This window comes from Typopeltis vanoorti, chromosome 5 (genome assembly GCF_054136105.1).
Source record: "Typopeltis vanoorti isolate ZY-2024b chromosome 5, IOZ_Tvanoo_1.0, whole genome shotgun sequence".
Taxonomy (NCBI): domain Eukaryota; kingdom Metazoa; phylum Arthropoda; class Arachnida; order Uropygi; family Thelyphonidae; genus Typopeltis; species Typopeltis vanoorti.
The window spans coordinates 115300462-115323077 of record NC_143553.1 but is presented as its reverse complement, the minus strand read 5'-3'; the positions used below and the strand labels follow the sequence as shown (position 1 = coordinate 115323077).

Genomic DNA, 22616 nt, shown 5'->3' with positions numbered 1-22616 from the left:
TGCCACTATGCATGTTTTATCTTATACTCACTTACGTCTTGTTCGAAAGTAGCCGAAAATGTTATTTATTCCCCTATGGGATCACAGACGTAACTCGAGGGATGACTACTGTATATAATGAAACAAGTCCATAGTTTAAAAAAAATAATAAATATAAATAAAATAAAAAATTTGTAGAAAGTTTTCTTTTCACTTGATATCAAGGAATAATATTTGTGTTTTAATCCTTTATCACAATATATACAAATAAAGTTTGTGCACGAAGTATCTTTCTGAATAGTATACATATTATAGAGGCTGCTGGTTTCACATCAGTTACCTCATGATAGGGGTCACTACCATAAGTGGTTTCAATCTTGATTGAGAACTCATTAGAGTGAATCTCATCTTGACAACCTCTATGGTCTGAATCCAGCTTATTCTTCCCTAAGCTTTTCCTTCCACAATTTTTCTTAGCCATTTCTTAAGTATACCTGCATAAATCTTCTCATAAATACTCAGCAGGGAGAGTCCTCCATAATTCTCACATTGTTTTATTTCCCTTTTTACGATGGCATGAGGGCTCTACTCCAGCCATCTGGAATTTGACCCCCTGATTAGTTCATCTGAATCATGCAATGAAGCCACTATAAAACTTTTATATCTCCATATTTGACCATTTCTGATCAAATATCATCTATGCATCATTTTCCTTTTCACATTTCAGGTTTCTGATGGCTTTTTCTACCTCAAGTATTGATACATGTTCCTCAACGCATTTCTGTTGAATGTTTTCTACAATTGTGCTATCACTGCTTGTTTCTTTCATTTAGCAATTTTTTGAAGTAATTACTCTAGGCATCTAGAATATCAGTATCTTCAGTTCTCGTGTCACTTTTTCATGCTATTCTTTTTCAGTACTCTTTCCTCCATTTCTAAGCATTTTTTCAATAGCTTTGTCACCTGCCATCTCTGATGATTCAAAAGATTTCTCCACTTCTTCTTTAGAACCTTCTGCACAAATAATTTGCAATGTCCAATTCCTCAATTTGCTCATAATTAGTCTATTTGAAGTAGCCTACCATTCAAGCAGTCTGTCTTCATGCTGAGTATTGAATGCTGCACCCCCTTCCCAGGAGTGTGCCGAGGGTATTTGCTGCCCAGATGCAAACTTTTATTGGCTGTCCCCTTAAAAAAAGAACTAAAAGAAATTGCATGTAGCATTTACTACAATAAATAAAATATCAATGTTGCCGCCCGGGTGCGGTGCACCCTCAGGTTGCCGCGGCTCGGCCCCTTCCTTTCAATGACCCTATTGCCAGAATATACTTGTATCTGTTAATATGCAATTAAAGTTTGAATGTTAAAATCTTTGCATTCTATTCTAGGCTACTCGTATGTAGAAGCAGTAGAATTCATACCAACTCCCTTCACTTCACAATACTTTGAAATTTTACATTAAAGTGTTAATTTTAATATTAAAAATAATATCAGAACAATTTGAAATTATTAACATTCAAGAATGCATAAGCAGAGCTAATCTCAGATGGTATAGTCACTTAAACAGAATGGGAGACAAAAGTTGAACAAAGCAAGCATTTGAGGCAAAAATGGCAGAATGTTTTCAGAAGATTTCAAGATACTTTGGATTGATGCAGTGTTTAGGAGTGCTTTAGAACATAATAGATAATTAAATCAGATACACAACCAATAACACCAATTTGAAAAATATTTTTTGTTTGGAGACTAGTCACAAAATATTGTGTTAATACCCCACAGCAGTATAAACCAAAAAAGTGGGAATCATGATGGCAAATTAATGCTACATATCTTCATGTGCTTATCCAAGTAACAGCATATGATTTTGTACTAGAAATTGGGAAACTTCAACAGAAATCAATACTGTGAATATGTTAATACATTTGGTACACAGAACATTCTTTACCAGAAATTTCTTTACAGTGATTATTTTTTTAACACAATGATTTTTCATTATATCAGTTTTATGGCTGACACTGAAATGATAAACATATATGAAAAACAAATGCAACAAAACAAGAAATACTTAAGAAAATAGTTTCATTCTGTATTATTTATTTAATTTGATTTTATTATAGTGAAATGGATATTTTTTTTTTATTTTACTGGTAGGTGAATTCACTAATTTTGTTTATTTCTGGTAATAATTTTTCTTGCTTAGATAATACGGGCTCTGTAGATGAGGTATTAATGTTTACACGACTGGTATCAATCAAGATGTGTCTGGGAGTAGGGGCATCAAATTTAAGAATGTTTATCCAGAAATTTTCTGAAACTACAATTTTATGTTGCTACTATAATAACAGTAATGATGGAAATATCAAAGCTTATTGGGTGATGGAGCTAACCCGGTCCTGTATATACTTCACTAGTTTCTCCATTTACTTTTATTTTTTTTTTAGTTTTTCCAAACTTTAGGTTTCATAATTTTAAATACAAAATCTATAGTTCATTCCATTTATCATCCTTCTTATTTATATTTAAGTTTCATTTTCAGCTAATGGAGTGAATTTGATAGATGAAAGAACCTATATATGCCTAATGGACTGCTTTTGAAAGGTTTTGGAATTAGGTGTTCGAAAAGAGCATTGGTTCAGTGTGAGGTTGTTAGTGCAAAATCAGGGAAGCTAGAAGTATGGTGGTGTGTGTGTAGGGGGGGGGGGGGAGATAGTGTCAAGTGGATTTAGCAACTCTGACACAAATGAAACTACAGATATTATTATTGCAATGCTGAATGCAATTCACAGGCTTCAAAACTGAATGGTTGGTAATGACATTACACAAGAGTAATTGTGGATCCAAGGGGATGTTGAAATGCACATACACAATTGCCAGAAGAATATATATATATATAAAGAGATGAGTTTTTGGCATTGGTGAATTTAACTTGGCCAAAACTTAGACATTAGTGACACCTGGTTGACATAAAATGATATAGTTACAGTGATAAAATGTAAAGAGTACTGTATTTTTAGGGAGGATAGAGGGAATAGGACAGGAGGTGGGTATTGCTGATGACAGATGAAGAACTTCTAATTACAAAATTAGATGGTTTGTTTGAGGCTATATGGAATAGAGGCCAACAGGACAAAATGTATTGTTGGTTGCTGATATAGACCAGGTGGAGTCTGCAAGAAGATGTGGACGGCATGCATTGTCACGTTAACACAAGTGCTGGTGGAGCAATTATTATGGGAGACTTCAACTATGGGACACAGAACAAAAGGAAGAAAAGAGGCATGGCAAGATGGAATTTATACAGTTAATTACTAAGAGATAATTCCCTGAAACAACATGTCATGGAGGGGACCAGCAGTTTGAGATCATGTAATAGCATCAAAAGCTCTATCTATAACTACAACAGCAACTCTACCACCAATCGGAGATAGTGAGTACGCAGTGAAGAAAGAGTTTAGGTGGAACTATAAAGTTGGTGATTATGACAAGCTTAGATAGTAGCCTGTGGCAGTACCATGGCATAAAAAGCTACAAGGAATGAATGTCAGTACTGGAGACAGGAGGATAAACCCAGCAGGGAGTAAGTGAATGACTAAAAATATAAAGCAGGAGCCATAAAAAAGAAAGTACTGTGAAATGAATATAAATTAAAAGGTGATAGCATACTTATGAAGCATGCTGATCATGAAGGCAAGTACTATGGTAAGGAAGGCCAAATAAGATTATGAGAGAAAACTAGCTAAGCAAGTCAAAGTAAATCCAAAAGTTTTTTTTAATTTATTTTTCATGTAACAAGAATAAAGAATTAAGATAAAGAATAATTATGAAGGATAACTTAGTCTGACGGTAGGAAAGTGACAGAAGCAGAAGAAATAGTTGAGTTACTAAGTGATGACTTTGCAATCATTGATGTGATAATTCAAGTAGATGTACTGGAGGTACTGAACATAGTCAAAAATATCAGTGTGAACACAGAAGTGATGCTGGAGATGGAATGGTAGCTTGTGTGTGCTACTGGAATGTGCAACAGTCCTGGCAATGCCTCTTACGAAGTTGTTTATAATCAACATCTCAGCTCTCTCAAAATTCATCATCAGTTTCCTGATATGTCCCATTAAAGGGTGTCAAGGATACTATCACAGCACTATAAGATTAAGTTTTTTTTTTTAATTTATTTTTCATGTAACAAGTAAGATAAAGAATAATTATGAAGGATAACTTAGTCTGACGGTAGGAAAGTGACAGAAGCAGAAGAAATAGTTGAGTTACTAAGTGATAACTTTGCAATCATTGATGTGATAATTAAAGTAGATTATACTGGAGGTACTGAACATAGTCAAAAATATCAGTGTGAACACAGGAGTGGTGCTGGAGATGGTACTTTCACCAGTACAGCCACTCTGGGCTGGCAGACCATGCCTTAGATACCCACCATAGAATTCGTTGGAAGAAAACTAAAATAATACACCGCAGCAAGTTTAAGTATGAAAGATTATTCAAGGAATCATCAGCAGTTCTAAAAATCGTTCCAAACCTCAACAAATTTGGGTGCATGAAACTACCCCAAATTTGGGAGACTTGCATTATGAGAACTTCAGCCCAATAGCCAAGACAACCAAATCAGCCCACCAGAGGGCACCATTAGGACTTCAGGAACAATATTAGTTTCTTTCCTTCTTCCTCATTTGCTTTTGTTAGTGCCTGTGTGCACATACCATATTTTTATGTTCCTGAAGATGGCAACGTGACGTTGACGAAATATAGAAGTTATTCATTAAAGTTGCCTTTAATTAATATACTTTATATGTGTTGTTAATTCTGTAAGCTAATTACCAGTTATATAAGATTAAGTTTATATTATTATTAATCTCCTATCAACAATTTTCCTCCAAATTAGTCTATTACTTGTTAGCACTCCAATATTGTCATATCTAACATTTTGTGCTTCTCAGGATTTTCTGACTGCATCAATCAACCTAGACCTTGGTCTTCCTCTGGGTCTTTTACCTACTATCTTGTCATCAAACACCTCTTTTGCTAACCTTTCTTCATCCATTCTATTTAAGTGACCATACCACCTTAGATTAGTTGACACATTCCTGAATGCTAATAATGTCCTTTCTAATATCTTCATTTTAATATGATTCTGCCATTGATGCCATCTGTTCTCTCCCCTAATTATTTGCAGAACCCTCATTACTTGTGGTCTCTAATCTTAGTTTCTTTATTTCTAACCCAACTCTCAGATCTCTAACTTAAAACTGGTTTGAACACTGTCTTCCGTGCTGCTAGTTTTGACTGATTTCTCTCTAATTCCATATAAATTCTTCAGCTGGTTGCCCATCATACCAGCTTTGCTTATTCTATTTCTAGATTTAACTTTCTATCTTCACTAAAAACTGTGCCTAAACAGCAGAAATATTTTACTTGCTCTATATGATATCCATTATGCAGCTGAAGTTTAATATGCTCCTGCCTATTTTAATAGTTCCTGGTCTTTTTACTGCTGATTTTCATGCCAAATCTGTTACAGTTGGTATTCAATTTAGTTAGTGAATCCTGGAGGCTTGCACTAGATGTGTTTAGGAGTACATCATAAAGCAAAGCTAAGTTTGACATCTCCAATTTTAATATCAGGCCTGATGCCACTTTCTTCCATAATGTGATCCATATAGATGATGAATAACAGTGGAGATAATGTGCATACTTAACTCCTGTTTTTACACCAAACCATATTCCTGTATTTCCTTGAATTCTAACTGCTGACTTACAACTTAAATACAGACTATGTGTTGCTCTGTATCATGCCCATTTATCGTATTTAGATGTAGTGTTTTGAAAAGCTTTTCTCTGGATTCCTATTCATATTCATGGTTTTGCAACTGTTTGTTGTAAAGTGAAAATCTGATCTTGATAATCTCTACTGGCCCGAACCCAGCCTGTTCTTATCCAATCTGCTGTAATTCTCACATTCCTCTTTTTAAAGATGGGGGACTACAATAGTACTATTCTAATCATTTGGAAATCTACCTTTTGACCAGGCTCTGTGAATTTTTATGTAACCACTGCAAAGCTTTTACACTTCCATACTTAAGCATTTCTGGATCGAATATTATTATCTGAGACCTACAGTAAGTCAAGGACTCATCGAGGGAGGCTATAAATCACCCAAACCTAGCTATCATATCTTCCCTTAAATTCATTGACACTAGAAGCACTCACTACCCCTAAGGGCAAATTATTTCACTCACTCACTGCTCTCTGGGAGAAAAACATAGCTCTTACCCCTTTCTTGACTGCAACTAAATTTAACTTCTATAGATGCCCCCATGTTCTCTCCCCATCTTCCATATAACGAAAAATTTCATTAGTTGATATCCTATAACACTCATTCAAAGATTATAGACCTCTATCAAATCACCCATTTTTCTCCTGTTAACTGGAGTCTGCAATCCACATACTCGCAATCTGTCCTCATAATCTAAATCCCATAATCCAGATATAATCTTTGTAACTCTTCTTTACATCCTTTCCACAGCTGCTTTATCCCCTTGGAACCCAGGAGAATAAATCTCTGCACAATAATCCAGGTGTGGTCTTATCAAAGCCTTATAAAGAGGCAAAATGACTTACTTATCCTTACATGTCAAGGTTCATTTCAACATCACAATTATCTTCGTTGTATTTGCAACTTTTGCTATGTGACCTTTGAACTTTAAATTCTTATCCACCAATAAACCAAGATCCCTTGCCTCTTCAGTTTCTTGTAGTATAACCCCGCTAATATAATATGCCGCTGGAACTCTAATCACAAAGTGCATAACTTTACACTTACTAATGTTAAATTAACAGTAATTTTCGTTTGCCCAAATTTCCAGTCTGTTCAAATGATTTTGTAATTGCTGAATATTAGTAGCATCCCTGATTGCCCTGCCTATCTTCACGTCATCGGCAACCAATTGCACATCTGATGTTAGATCCTTACTGATGTCATTAATGTATAGATTGAACAATAATGGCCCAAGGACTGACCCCCGAGGTACACCACTGGTCATTATTATTATTTTTTTTAAACCACTTTTTGAATATCTGTCTGTCAACCGTCCCCTGATCCAAGTCAAGAGTTTATATTCCAATCGCATATTCTCCAGTTTATGCAACAGCCTTTCGTGTGGTATCCTATCAAATGCCTTAGAAAAATCCAACATTATCATAGTGCATCCATTCCCATTATCCAACTAGGCTGTAACATTGTTATAAAATATGAGCAAATTAATAAAACATGACTTTCCTTTAGTAAACCAATGCTGTTCCTTGCAGAGTATAGCATGTTTGTCTAACCATTTCTGTATGCGAGCGCTTACCAACTTCTCTAAAATCTTCACTACCACACCAGAGATACTGATAGGTCAGTAGTTAGACACATTAGTTTTTGCACCACCCTTGTACAATGGAACTATCATACATTCCTTCCATTCTTGAGCTGAGACTCAAGTTATACAAACATGTGAAAGGTCTAGCCAATTCGGCTGAACATTCCTTTAGCAAATGGGCTGATATTATATCTGTCCCTATAGACAAATTCTTATCCAGGTTATGCAACAGCTCTTCAACCTTATTTTCATGAATCTCTAACTCTTCATCCAATGTAGCCATAGCACTGTGCACCATGTTACATACATCCAGTTGATATATCTTAGCAAAGTGAGCACTCATTAACTTCAGAGACTCAAGTACCATCTACATTCAATCAAGTATTTTTTCTACATTCATTCTTTCTTTTACTTGCGGCATAACAACAAAATTCTTTTGGATTACCTTTAGCTTGCATGGCCAATTTCTTTTCATACTCCGATTAAGCTTTCCTCACAATACTTGTTACTTTTCAGGCCTGAGCTTTATATATTTCATGTCTCCTCTCACTCTTATTCTCATGATATTCTTTCCAAATCATCTTCTTCTTGTGGATTTCTTGCTTAATAAGGTTGGACATTCATTTCAATCCCAATCTATTTATTCTTCAAACACTAGGGATACATTCAGATACCACCTCATTTAAGAACTTTTTCAAAGATTCCCATGCATTGCTGACAATTTTTCCCCATTCAGTAACTGATACCATGGGATCAAAGATAGAATTCTCCTAAATTGATCATAATTTCCATATCATCTACTCCAGCTTCCTTTCCACATTTCAAGTATTTGATGGCTTTTTCTACCTGAAGTACTGATATGTACTCCTCTTTGTATTCCTCTTGAAAATTTTTCAAGTACGGTTCTGTCACTGCTTGTTTTGTTTAACAGTCTTTCAAAATAATTACTCTAGATATCTAGGATATCCTTATCCTCAGTTTTCATGTTGTCACCTTTGTCATCTTTAATTCCTTTTACAGTACTTCATTTCTCCATTCCTAAGCTTTTTCAACAGCCTTCAGAACATTTTGCCACTTTCATGATATTTATTTTCTATTATTCTTAAAGACTTCTCATAACTTTTGTTCAGGCAAAGGTTGCAAGGGAGTGAGTGGAAAGGGATAAGATAGTCCATCACAGAAAAGTAGCTCATTCCAAAAACTACAAAATAGCAAGTCACTTAGTATGTTTCGAAGTGGTTGAAGCATTGGAAAAGCTGGTTAAAGGTAAAATTCAGGAATTGGTGGATAGGAATATGATACTCTGTAGTGGTAGCACAGCATTGTAAAAGGTTGGTCCTTCCTTAGTAATTTAATCACATTTAATACTAAGGTGACTGCAGAATGGGATAAAGGTAATGGTTACACTGTGATACTGCTGAACTTTGCAAAGGCATTTGACAGAATATGACATGGAAAACCATTACATAAGTTGGAGCAAATGGGAATGAATATGAAGCTGGTGGCATGGATAGGGGGAATGGCTGGCAGCAGACATTAGAGGGTGGTGCAGTGGAATTAAGACGAATGAGGTGTGGAATGCCCTCAGGTTTTGTACTTTTACTCTTTTTTTTTTCTTTTTCGATGGGGAATCCATCCATGAGAGGTTGGTCAACCTATAGTATGCCAATACCATGGATGGGTATTAAGTCTATTACTCTTTAATTTGCATATTAATGATGTAGAACAAGATTAAGGGGGGGGGGTATTCAATTGTTTGATGATGCAAAACTGGGGATGGCAATAGTTGATAAAGGTGATGTAAATATTCTGGAGGATGATTTATTTATTAAATTGACAATGGGTGTCAATGTTGCAAAAAGTAAGCTCATGCACTTTGGGAAGAAAAGATTACATATTATGTATGATATTGATGGTACTGGATTAGGAAATTGATGAGGTTAGGGATCTGGGGGTGATGGTGAATAAAAGTTTGAAGTTCAGATGACATATTGCAAAAGTTGGCAAAATAGTTCAAATGGTTACTTGGATGTTGATAAACAAACTAACAAATAAAGATAGGGAAGTTATTGTCACTCTTTACAAGTATATTTGTATATACTCCAGATGATCTTAACATGAAGATCGAAATGTCGGGAAATTAAAAGAGTTATTTATAACACTGTTATAAAGTCCATAATTTCTAAAATGAATGCTGATCACCATGCACACTAAAAGAAAGGACTCTTTACAAGAATTTTATGATTCACCCATTACCATGCAGAGATTTGGGCACCTGAGTATCTTGGAGATCGACAGGATTTAGAGATAAGTAACTAAGCTGGTGACAGGTCTGTGGGGTGTCCGTATGAGGATTGCAGAGGTTAGTTGACAGAGAAACGAGAGGGACATGACAGAAACTTATAAGTTGCTAAAGGGATTCTATAAGATTGAACACCCCCTGGAAGTAGTGTAAGCATGTTAAGACTAGACTAGACTCTGTGGCTGAAGAGTGGTGAATTAGGCACTGAATTAGAAATTCAGTGCCAAATAGACTGCCAAAGATAACTGGGAGTGCCCCAACAGTGCATAAGGCTAAGGAGAGGTATGATAGGTATTGTGTAAATAATAGTGCAGGTCTCCAAGTCTTTTGACTCCATGTAGTTATTATACATATATGTACCATATACCATACGTATATGGTACAGGCAGCAACTTAGGAATGGCTCTTACAGAATTCTTTATCGGTAACAAGCTTTACATTATGAATACATTTTTTTTAAGAACGACTTCAAAAGAAAATGGACATGGAGAAATAAAAAATGAAATAGAGTACATACTGTGTAACAATAAAGAAATAGTTCAAGATACATCAGTACTAAATCAAGTAAAAACATGAAGTGACCAACTACTGGTGAGAGCCAAAATTAAAATAAACTCCAAATTGGAAGAACAAAATGGCTAAACAACAAAAAATCAAGAAGTTTTGATTTAAAACCTATTGAAAACAAGAAGGATTATGAAGAAAAACTCAATCAAAGACTTAATAAATTTATTTGTAGAGGAAGACATAAATAAAATAAGAAAAAACCTAACGAAGTAATAATCTCAGCAGCCATTGAATTCAAAAGCAACAAACAACAAAAAGACCATAAACTTTCAGAGTAAACCTTACAAAATATGAAAATACTAAGAAAACATTTATCAGTTGGCAAAAGTCAAATAACTGCAATAAAAGACAAGAATGGAACTATAATAAGGAACCAAGAACAAATCCTAAACAGGTTAGAATAATTTTATAAAGAACTCTACAGTGATCCTCCAATAAATAAATCAAATATAAATAACTCTTCTCTATCACATATAGAATTCATCCCCCCATTCACTTCAGATGAAATAAAACAAACATTAAAACAAATGAAAAATGGAAAATGTCCTGGTGAAGATCTAATTCACACAGAATTAATTAAATGGGGAGGAAATAATATCATTCACCATGTTACAAACTTACTAAATCTATGCCTAGAAGAGGAGAAGATACCAGAAAACTGGAAAAATGCTACTCTGATACTGTTATTTAAAAAAGGGGACAAAGAAGAAGTAAAGAACTATAGACCAATTAGTATTCTCTCCAATCTGTACAAAATTCTCACCAAAGTAATAACAAACAGGTTAACCCCTCTTCTAGACCCAAATCAACCAGTAGAACAAGCAGGATTCCGTAAAGGTTTTAACACGATTGATCATATTCATGCAGTAAAACAAATAATAGAAAAAAGCAGAAGAAAACCAATTGCCTCTCTGTTCAGCCTTTACTGATGATGAAAAAGCATTCAATTCCATCAAAACTAATGCAATAATCAAAGCACTCCAGAATCAGGGAGTTCCTGGAGAATATATGGACCTCTCCAGGAAATATACCACACTGCAACAGCAACAATCCAACGTCACACAAGTAGCAATAAAATATTAATTGAAACAGGTGTCCGACAAGGAGACTCTCTATCACCCAAAATCTTTACAGCAGTCCATCAAGAAATATTTAATAATATAAACTGGACAAACCTTGGTATAAAAATTAATAATAAAAATTAACAGACCTAAGATATGCAGATGATATCATAATTTTTGCAAACACTCCAGAAGAACCTTAATATAATGATAGAAGACCTATATCATGAAAGCAGAAATGTTGGTATAAAAATAAACAGAGAAAAACTAAAATCACATTTAATCATTTTGTAACACCAAAAAACATAATAATAGAAAACAATTTCTTGGAAAGAGTCTCTTCATATACTTACTTAGGTCATCTCACTGATCTAAACTGTGGACTCCAAAAGGAAATAAACAGGAGAGTTCAAATTGCCCGGGGTGCATTCAGAAAGCTGAAAAGCATTTTTTCAAAACAGTGATGTCTCGCTCTGTTTAAAAAGGAAGACATTTAACCACTGTATACTTCCAGTCATCACATATGGTTGTGAAACTTGGTCGCTAACAAAAGCACTGCCAAATAAACTAACAACAACTCAAAGAAAAATGGAGAGGTTGCTGCTAGGCATCACATTAAAAGATAAGAAGCCAGACTCGCATCACTACATCATTCTTCACCATAAGCGACTAAACTGGAAATAGGCCAAACATCTATCCAGGAGAGAAGATGAGTGATGGACCACTATACTACTGAAATGGATTCCAAAAGAAGGGAAATGAGGACGAGGACGCCTTTAAAGAAGGTGGAGCGATGAATTGTCAAAATTGGTCAACCTTTGCCAAGAACAGAGAAAGGTGGAAAGAACTGGAGGAGGCCTTCGTCCAACAGTGGACTGAAAAGAAGAAGAAGAAGTTATTATAACAATTGCATTAAAAATAAGAAATATATCAAAACCAAAAGCATAACCAATTAAGGACACACCTACACAGGATGACAGTTGAATGAGATTGCTGTCATCCTGAGAAGGCTTGTATGGACAAACAGAATTTCAGAAGGACAAATAGCAACTGACTGAAGCATATAATGAAGGCTGTTCCCTACTCATATCTCATTGAACTATGCTCAGGGAATTGAAGACAGTTGGCATTGTCAGTTGCATGCCTATAAGCACCGATTTCTTAGAAGAACTTCAAAGTTCGTCTACAATGGTCAGGAACACCATGACTGGATATTGGGAAAAAACATGTAGTTCGATGAGTCATGGTACACCTTGTTCTGTATCAACAGCAAGCAGAGTTTGACAGGAGTCCCATAGAGCAACGAACCCAGCCTGCTTTGTAAAAAGAGCTCAAGCTTCTGGAGGTAGTGTCATGGTGAGGGGCATGTTCTGTTAGTACAGAATGGGTCCCCTGATATTGCTGGAAGGTCTGGTGTCCTCCAAGGAATATCTGAACATTATTACAGACCAAGTCCATCTTGCAGTATTGACTTTTTATCCAGCAGGTGACAGTTGTTTCATGGACAACAATGCTACTGTCCATCGCACAAGAATTATTCAGCAGCGGTTCAGCGAGCATGACAGTGACTTTCACAATTTTCCCCATCTCCCACAAAACCCAGGTCTGAACCACATTGAGAATGTATGGAACATGTTAGAAAAACAGATCTGGGAGAAAGTCCTCTTCTTTCAAATCTGAACCAGTTAAAGGACTGTTTGGTGAATGCAAGGTATGTTGTAGACGTACATGCAATCCAACACCTTGAAGAATCTATGCCTAACCGCATATGTGCTATATTTGGGCTAAAGGAGGTCCAACACAGTATTAAATAAAAGTTTCTAATTCAGTTGCATATGTGTATTTAATAATGCCACAAAAAAAAAAATAAGTGTAATTATAACCTATATTAGAAAAAAAATTAAACAATAAGATAGAAGAAAAAATACAGCATTACTGTATGGTGGATGGCATAGTCAATTGTGTAGCATAGACTGTTGAACATGTAGTGTTGTATTGATGGCTTCCTGTGAAGAGTCCTGGGGGACTCCGGGAAGTGATATGTAATAATAATCATTACAAAAAATGAAGTACAAAAACAAACAATATAGACTACTAAGAATATACAGATATCTTATTTGCAAGTTCCTAAAAATACTTTTATATACTAAAATTTTGGGATTTTTTTAAAATGCAGTTATATTTAAAAGTTTTATTGAAAGAAATACCATTTCTAAAGTCATTTCGCCTATGTCTCCAATAACAGGTTCTTCTTTCCGCCTAGTCTTCATTTTTTGGTTAAAGCCTCCATGAATTTCTAACATTTCTTCTAGATTTGGAAAGAGAAGAGTCAAAAGATCAGAAGAAAGAAGCTGTTCCTGTAGCATAGGTCGGTAGAAGAGCCTCTCTAAAACTTTGAGATTTTTTACATGGGTTTTCTCTGTGTGAAATAGTTCTGAAAATAAAGAAATCAGACTTGCATAACAGAAATCACTAAAATATATATAATATAATCACTAAAATATATATAATATATAACATAGAAGATAATAATATCCTATTATCTTCTATGAATTCAAAATGTAAGAAATGATCAAATCAGGGATCTGACAAATAACAGAAGTTATAGAAGAATGCTGTGGATAGGAAACTAGTTATGAAACAGTACTTGTGATGGCTTATTATAATATATGATACTGTCACTGAGACTATACATTAAAAATTAATAATCATTTTCTTCTGTAAATATATCTAAGCTTTTACTTTATGTACAGAACCATCACTAAATTAAAAAAAAACAAAAAAACTTGGTACCTGCTCATAACTACTCTAAAGTGTGCAGTGTCTGTGGATGAACAAAAACTTGTAGAAACACCAAGCAAGGAGGTAATGGCCAGTTTATGATTGATAAAGAGAAATTTAAAATGTCTTTTAAAACAATAATGGATGCTTCTTCCTGAATCTACCACGTACACTCAAAGCTTGCAAAACAAAGATATTAATGCCAATACTAAAAACCATCCTAATCATTTTATATTTTAATCAGGGTTACGAAGTAAATTTTAAACACAATATTAATGCTCAATATCAAATGAATTTTGCTCTTGTTATGGGTATGCCAACTTTTTTGCTAGAGGAGACCCCTTTTAAATTTATTTTATTGGTGAATTTAGACCACTATGGCTAGTAAAATACATTGGTGTACAAAACCTAAAAATAAACACTATTTTTGAGGATTACAACTGCAAATTCAGATGAATTAGCTTGTTGCAATTTAATTAACTGACAATTTCAAGTAGAAAGTGGGTGCAAATTTTGAATCACGGTGAAAAGAGGTCATGTGGTAGCACTCAGCAGAATAAAAAGCGAAAGGCTGTGCAAAGCAAATTGTGTTTGAAGGAAGCTCTTTTCGTGAAGGAATAATAAAGTTGCAAACTTGGATGTCTTGCAATGTCTCAAAGACCATCTAGATCAGGAGTCGGCAATGCAGCACCTGTGAGCATCATGGCACCCACAGTGAATTTTTAGTGCGCCCTAACAGAAATTATTATAAACTGCTTTATTTGTGCTTATTAAGATGAGAGAGACCACTGATCATAAGCAGTTTGAGTTGTTGATGTCATCTAGTTATCAATGCAACCCTTCTCACTACCCTTCACACAGTGAACGGTAGTGAAATCCGAAATAAGAAAAAAAAAATAAAGATTTATCTCTGAAATCATCCATTACTAAATAGCAAAGTTTTTTTTACTAAACTGTTGTAACATTCAAAAGCAAAAACAGTCACATCTTTTAACATTTCGCATTTGCTAGCTAAGAAAAAACCTTTAACAGATGGAGATTTAATTAAAGAATCTATGTTAGAAGCTGCAGATTCACTTTTTGAAGATTTCAAAAATAAAACCGAAATAGTTTTGGATATAAATACATTGCAGTTAATTTAGAAACAGAATTAGCAAATTATATGGAAAAATGTGTTTTCTTTTTGCTATAGCTGGATGAATCGATAGACATAACAGATACATCACAATTAGCAATTTCAGTGAAAATGGTATTTGATGATTTTTCTACAAAAGAAGAATTTCTTAAAATTCTTCCATTGAAGGGGCATACCAGAGGAGAGGATATATTTTCCGTTTTTAAAGATTTTGTACTATACAAAAAATTATCAATTCATAAATTAACTTCAATTACTACTGACGGTGCACAAGCAATGACTGGTAATGAAATTGGATTTATTGGCTTGAGCAGACAGGACCCTTTATTTCCTAAATTTATTGCATATCATTGTCTTATTCATAACGAAATGTTATACGCTAAAACTGTAAATTTTAAACATGTAATGTCAATTGTAACAAAAATCATTAATTTGATAAAATCAACAGTAACTCAACACAGGTTATTTAAATTACTTTTGAAAGATGAAAACTGAAAATGATGACCTGCTATTACATACTGAAGTGGTTGAGCAGAGGTAAAATACTTGAGCGATTTATTATTCATTTGCCACAAATAAAAGAATTTATTACATCAAGAGGTGTTTTTACAAAGAATCAGAAAATAAAAATTGGTTAATAGATCTTGGATTTCTAACAGGTATAATGGTAAGGTTTAATGATTTAATAATAAATTTAGTTTAATCCTTTATCCAAGTGTGAGCAAACAAAGTTCGCACCTGAAAGTACCTTCAGGACTGGGGTAAGGTAGTACAACACCTGGACAACTCGTTGCAAAGGTGGAGCAAGCTCGTATCTCTCATAATGCAAAACACATCTCCTTGCAGATATGTATAATATTATGCATTAAGGGAGCTCTTTTCCACTACCCAGACTAGTTTCGACCTTTATTGAGGTCTCTTCAGTGGGAGCCAGGCCCAAGTGGAGATACCAGGCAGAAGCAATAGCAAGGTCATCTCTACCTATAGGAGTTGCCAAACAGTGTGCCACCTTTTTATTAAAGTACTCTGGATTTAGAGAAAGATGTTGAAAGTTTATTTTTCACTTGGTTAGACTATAATAAATTTAGTTTAATCCTTTATCCAAGTGTGAGCAAACAAGAGATCTGGGTAATGGCCCTTCCCTTAATGCATAACATTATACATATCCGCAAGGAGATGTGTTTTGCATTATGAAAGATATGAGTGATGTTAGCTTGCTCCACCTTTGCAACTCGTTGCAAAGGTGTTGTACTACCTTACCCCAGTCCTGAAGATACTTTCAGGCACAAACTTTGTTCGCTCACACTTGGATAAAGGATTAAACTAAATTTATTATAGTCTAACCAAGTGAAAAATTTCCATATTGCTGATATGATTAGTGCAGTCAGTGCTTTCAAATGTAAGTTGGAACTATTGAAATCCCATCTATTGAAAACTTCGTTGCCACATTTTCAAAATGTAAAGCATATCAATGAAAGTATGAATAATGAAACATTTAGCACTATATTGCATATAAAAATCATAGACACACTATTACAAGAGTTTTCTTCCTGCTTTCCAGATTTTGCGACTTTAGAACCTGTTATTAGATTTTTCCTAAATCCGTTTAATGTTACTGCTATATTTGCTAAAATTTCCAATTACTTCGAGCTAAGTAATACAGAAGACTTGGAAATGGAAATAATTAATTACAAAACAACATAGTTTTAAAAGCTCATCATGATGACAAAATGTTCTGGAAGTTAGTAGATAGAATTACTTTTTCTATTATTAAAACACTCAAGGAATTGAACAACGTAGTTAAGGATATAAATTAAATTATACTTTAATAAATATTTTCTGATATTTCAGCAACGTCACGTTGCCATTTTCTAAAGGAACTTACAAAAAAAGGCACGTGCACGTAGGCACTACAAACACAGTAACTGGGAATGAGGAGATGAAGCTATTGTTCTCCTAAAAGTCCTGATGGTGCCCTCTAGCGGGATAACTAGGTGTTCTTGGCCGTTGGGCTGAAGGTCTGCTGATGTAAGCCTCCCAAATTTGGGGCAGTCGCATACAACCAAATTTGTTGAGGTTTGGAGAATTTCTTAGGGCTGAGGCTGATTCCATAAATAGTCTTTCGAATTTGTATTTGTTACGGTGTATTACTGTAGCTTTCTTCCACCGTATTCTGTGGCATGTATCCAGAGCATGGTCTGCAAGACCAGAATGGCTGTACTTGTGAAACCGGATGTAGTCCTTGTGTTCAGAAATTCTGATATTCGCTGTCCTGCCTGTTTGGCCAAAGTAAGACAGTTTACAACTGCAAGGGACCTGGTATACACCAGGTAGATCTAGGGGAAGTGGTTGGTCTTTAGTGGAGTGGATAAGGGATGCCAATTTTCTGTAAGGTTTGCAACAGGAGGTCAGGTCATGCTTTTTTAAGATTTTGGTAATCAGCCTCAGCCCTAAGAAATTCTCCAAACCTCAACAAATTTGGTTGTATGCGACTGCCCCAAATTTGGGAGGCTTACATCAGCAGACCTTCAGCTCAACGGCCAAGAACACCTAGTTAGCCCGCTAGAGGGCACCGTCAGGACTTTTAGGAGAACAATAGCTTCATCTCCTCATTCCCAGTTACTGTGTTTGTAGTGCCTACGTGCACGTGCCTTTTTTTGTAAGTTCCTTTAGAAAATGGCAACGTGACGTTGCTGAAATATCGGAAAATATTTATTAAAGTATAATTTAATTTATATCCTTAACTACGTTGTTCAATTCCTTAAGTGTTTTAATAATGCCTAACCAACATATAAGCCTGTCTACTTTTTCTATTCTGAGAAAATGCTTGCTAAAAATTTATTCATATTATGCAACTCATACAACTGCGACACCCTGTTTTCAAATATGGCATATTTGAAATCAAAATATTGATCTCAACTTACAGACTCACATTTGGATAATTGTTTAAGAGCAGGTTTCTCATTAAATCCTATTTAAAAGTTAATTTTCACATGGTTAGACTATAATAAATTTAGTTTAATCCTTTAAACAACTAATCATAGAATCTCTAAACTTGAAATGAGAGAAAAAATGCCTGCGTCATGAGCCCTCCGTAATTTTCAAATTTTATATCACATCTTCATGTTAAAAAGGTTGCCAACCTCTGATCTAGATGATTTCATGCTGGGTAGAATTATTAAAAAACTTGAATTTTTAATAATTCTACAGAATTATTAAAAATTAAAAGGCCACAGAATTACTAAATTGCCAGAGAGTTTAGAATTTCACATAGCAATGTATCCAGGTTCTGGACAGCGTTTGAAACCAATAGAATGTGTTCCAGATGTTAACTAAGAGGTCACCCTTGCTCTACCATGAGGCATGAAGATGGATTTTTGGTTATAATAGCAACACATAATCGACACACCTTGGCAGGTAAGTTTGCAAGTCGGCTCTATTCAATCACCAGTATGTAGATATCTTGACAAACTGTGGTAAGACATCTGCAACAAGTAGGCCTATACATCCGAAGGCCTGTAATCTGCATCCCTTTAACCATAATTCATCATAGAACACGGTTTCAGTGGTGTTTTGTCCACAAAAGTTGGACAAGACACCAACAGGCTAATGTACTCTTTACAGGTGAGAGTTCTGATTCCAGATGACATTTGACCTGGCAAGAAATTGGTATTGCTTACCATTGCGAGAATGTTCTTGAAAGGGATAGATGGTGTGGTCATGCATTATGCTTAATGAATGCACTGAGGTACGAGTGCTGGAAAAAGGGACTATGACTAGTGAGCAATACTGCAGACTACGACTGCAATATCGTTCACTTGGTCCTACAAAACTTCTAAACCACTTGGTACAACATTGTGAGAAATTTCTGTCCACATAGTTTCTGTAAACACTGCATGTTAATTCCTTAATTATGTACTTAGGAAATTTGTAACTTTTACCAAAAACATATTGCAATTTCATTTGTATAAAATTTATTACACGTTATTTTGTGTAATATAATTTATTAGTATGCTGGCAATAAATTTATGTCCACATTTGGCTGTGGTCATGAAATATTTTTCATATGCAGGTGAAAATATAGTTCATCCTTAGCTTTTAGACACCAGTGTACTAATAGATCACATAAATACAGATAAACCAATTAAAAATTACTTGGTTTGTTATAAAATTAAACAAATTAAATAACAAAAATTAATTAGAAAAAATCCATTTTTGCTTTATAACTAACTATGAATTGAATGAAAAATGGTGGCATGTTTATATTTTAACAAATGTAAATTAATAATAGAGATTAAAACATTACTATATTAACTTACACACACACAAATACCTGATTTCATTACTTAGTACATGCCTTAAAATAAGCTCATTTAAAAAATATATTGTTAAAACTTTTGCAAATCCATGCTTCCCACAGAATTGTGCAAGCCCGGTTCCATTAGTGGTGCTGTGTGCAAAGAGGGTTGTGTAGCTGTATATGGGTTCACGTACAGTGGGGAGATTATGAGAACCATGTAGCTGTAATAACACTTCACAAGGTTGGAAAAGCAGCCACATGTTATTTTCAACATGCTAAAAACACTCAGGACCAGTAGGATGTTTGTTATCAAGACTATTAACTGATGACTTGGAGCCTATCGTCATTCTACTGGTGTAGTGTTTGTGGAGAGCTCCTGAATAGATAAGTGTCATTTTGAGTAATAATTGATGAATTTTCATAGTATTGTTTACTGTTCGTATTTTAGCATGTCTGGGTGATTTTTGGATGTTTTCTGAGTATTTTAAATAGTAAATCGATAGATACGATTATCTGTGCACATGGCCCCCATAAAGAGGAATACAACAAAGATGGCGTCCAGGTCGACATCTTTGTCTAAAAATTTTAATTTAAAGGATTTGATTCAGTGTACTGTTTGCAAAATGTATGCATTGAGGAGAACGGTTGGAGTCTGGTTAAACAACGATAGTGGAGTGAATGTGTGCACAAAATGTAAAGAATGTGAGGATTTAAAGAGTGTTTCAGGTCGTGAGAGTGATATCGTTGTTGAAAGTGAGAAACTAGAAAATAGTGATATGCGAGGTAGTACCAGATAGCTGTGAGAATGGAGTTGAAAGTGAGAATGAAGGTAAACATACAGAATGATTGAATGAATTATCGGAGAATAAAAATGATGAGACTGATGCAATGAGTAAGATCGCTCGTTACGTGGAGCGATACACACAACAAATCGGCAGCTGGAGTGTTGACAAAAATGTTTACCGAGCGTACCGACTGATAAACGGTAAAAGTATGATAGAAAAAAATAAGAGTATGATAGTGAGTGTAAACAAAATGAAAGAGCGAGTGTTGTATGGAGATTCCTTAGTAAGAGGTGTGTTAGTTGAGAGTTTAACAAAATCATACCAACCTGGTACGAATGTTAAGGATGTAACCGAGTCAATTAAAATGCAAAAGTAGCAGGTGAAAGAATTGACAGTGGTAGCAGGTGCAAATGATTTGAAAGGAGACAAAATGGCAATGAGTGAGGATGTGAAGGAATTGCTTGAGATAGCAAAAGAGAAGAGTGAGAGAGTTAGGATGGTGAGTCTGTTGCTGCGGTATGACATTGAACAGTATAGAAGGAGGGCCATAATAGCAAATGACTTTATGCAGGACGAGTGGTGTGGAATTTGCGGATTTGTGGAGTGAGTTCGATGGACGAAAGGATTTGGTGTAGGGAGACTTGAAAATGTGTTGTCGAATGTAGTGGAAGTGGATGTGCAGAATCAGGGAAATTCGAGTTATTAGGGGGGGGGGAGAGAAGTAGATATGCAGACTTTAGGGAGACAGTTGAGTGTATGAATGTGTGTAATATGCCCAAGTGAGCACGAAAGACTACGAATCAGAATGGGATAGTTAGTATAAGGCATCAAAATAAGGATGGGACAAATGGGCTTCTGCAATTCATGTATACTAATGCCAGAAGTATTAGGAAAAAGAAGGAAAAATTTTTGGCCTTGGTTGGCACTTCCAGGCCACAGGTTATTGGCATTAGTGAAACATGGCTGACAGAAGATGATATAGCTAGTGGGATTGAATGTGACGGGGTATGGTGTGTTCAGAAGTGACAGGAAGAATAAAATGGGAGGGAGGTGTGTTATTGATGATGGCTGATGAGCTACAGCCAAGGAGAATAGAAGTGGAACTGCAGGATAGAGAAAAGAGCACATTTGAGACTATTTGGTGTGAGATTGAAACTAGCAGAACAAAATATACAGTTGGGTGCTGCTATAGACCAGGTGATGGAATAGATGGTGGAGATAGTAAGCATAAGCAAATAGAAGAAATGAGTGGAAGGAGGGTAATTATTATGGGTGATTTCAACTATCATAACATTGATTGGAAGGAGGAGAGGACACATGGGAGGAAGGAATTGGATTTTATGCGATTATTATGGGATAACTATCTGCGACAGCATGTAATGGAAAACACTAGGGGTCAGAAAGTGCTTGACCTAGTAACTGCATCTGAGAATTTGGCTGTAACGAATATGACCATGTTGCCACCAAACTACAGCATATGGGGATGGATAGGAGGGTGGTTGATGGAGAGATATCAGAGAGGGGTTTATTCAGGAGTAGAGTCCAAAAGACGGCTATGTGACTAGTGGTGTAGCACAGGGTTCTGTTCTTGGACCACTACTTTTCAATTTGTTCATTAACGATATAGGAAAGGATCTGAGAGGAAGTGTTCACTTGTTTGCTGATGATGCAAAGTTGGGTAGAGCAATAGTGAGTGCACAGGATGTCAAAATTTTGCAAGATGATTTGGATAGTTTGGAGGACTGGGCTAAGGAAAATGGATGTCGATTTAATGTGGCAAAGTGTAAGGTTATGCATTTTGGGGTGAAAAGATTAGCAGCAGTATATCACATTGGTGGAACCGTACTCCAGGAGATTGATGGGGCCAGGGATTTGGGAGTGTTGGTGGATAGGGAGTTGAAGTTCAGGGGGCACATCACAAAAGTGGCTAAATCAGCTCATCAAATCACTTGGTTGCTGAAAAATACTTTAACAAGCAGAGACAAACAAGTTATTGTTCCTCTGTATCGAGCCTTGAGAAGACCCCATCTAGACTACTGTGCCCAAATATGGGTGCCAGGGTTTCTTCTTGATGGGGAGGAGGTGGAGAGGATCCAGAGACAAGTGACCAAGATGATAGCAGGTCTATGGAATGAACCTTATGAGAACAGGTTGAAGATTTGTAGGTTGCAGAAATTGGTTGATAGGCATAAAAGGGGTGATATGATTGAGACATTCAAATTACTGAAGGGTTTCTATAAGATTAATTCAGAAGATATTTTTGAGAATAGGACTGGTGGTGGGAGGACTAGGGGCAATACATGGAAGCTGGGCAAGAATGTGGTTAGCAAGGGTGT

The 22616-nt window shown here is 35.5% G+C and overlaps 1 protein-coding gene across 1 annotated transcript in view; it reads right to left on the bottom strand.

Moving 5' to 3' along the window:
- The window catches only part of LOC150106740 (rho guanine nucleotide exchange factor 11-like), an 837747-nt gene that overhangs the window by 212262 nt on the left and 602869 nt on the right, over positions 1–22616 (bottom strand). Inside the window, exon 28 of the mRNA XM_090393466.1 lies at positions 13487–13713. Within this exon, the coding sequence (XP_090249592.1) occupies positions 13487–13713 (227 nt within the window). The remainder of the gene's footprint in view (positions 1–13486; positions 13714–22616) is intronic.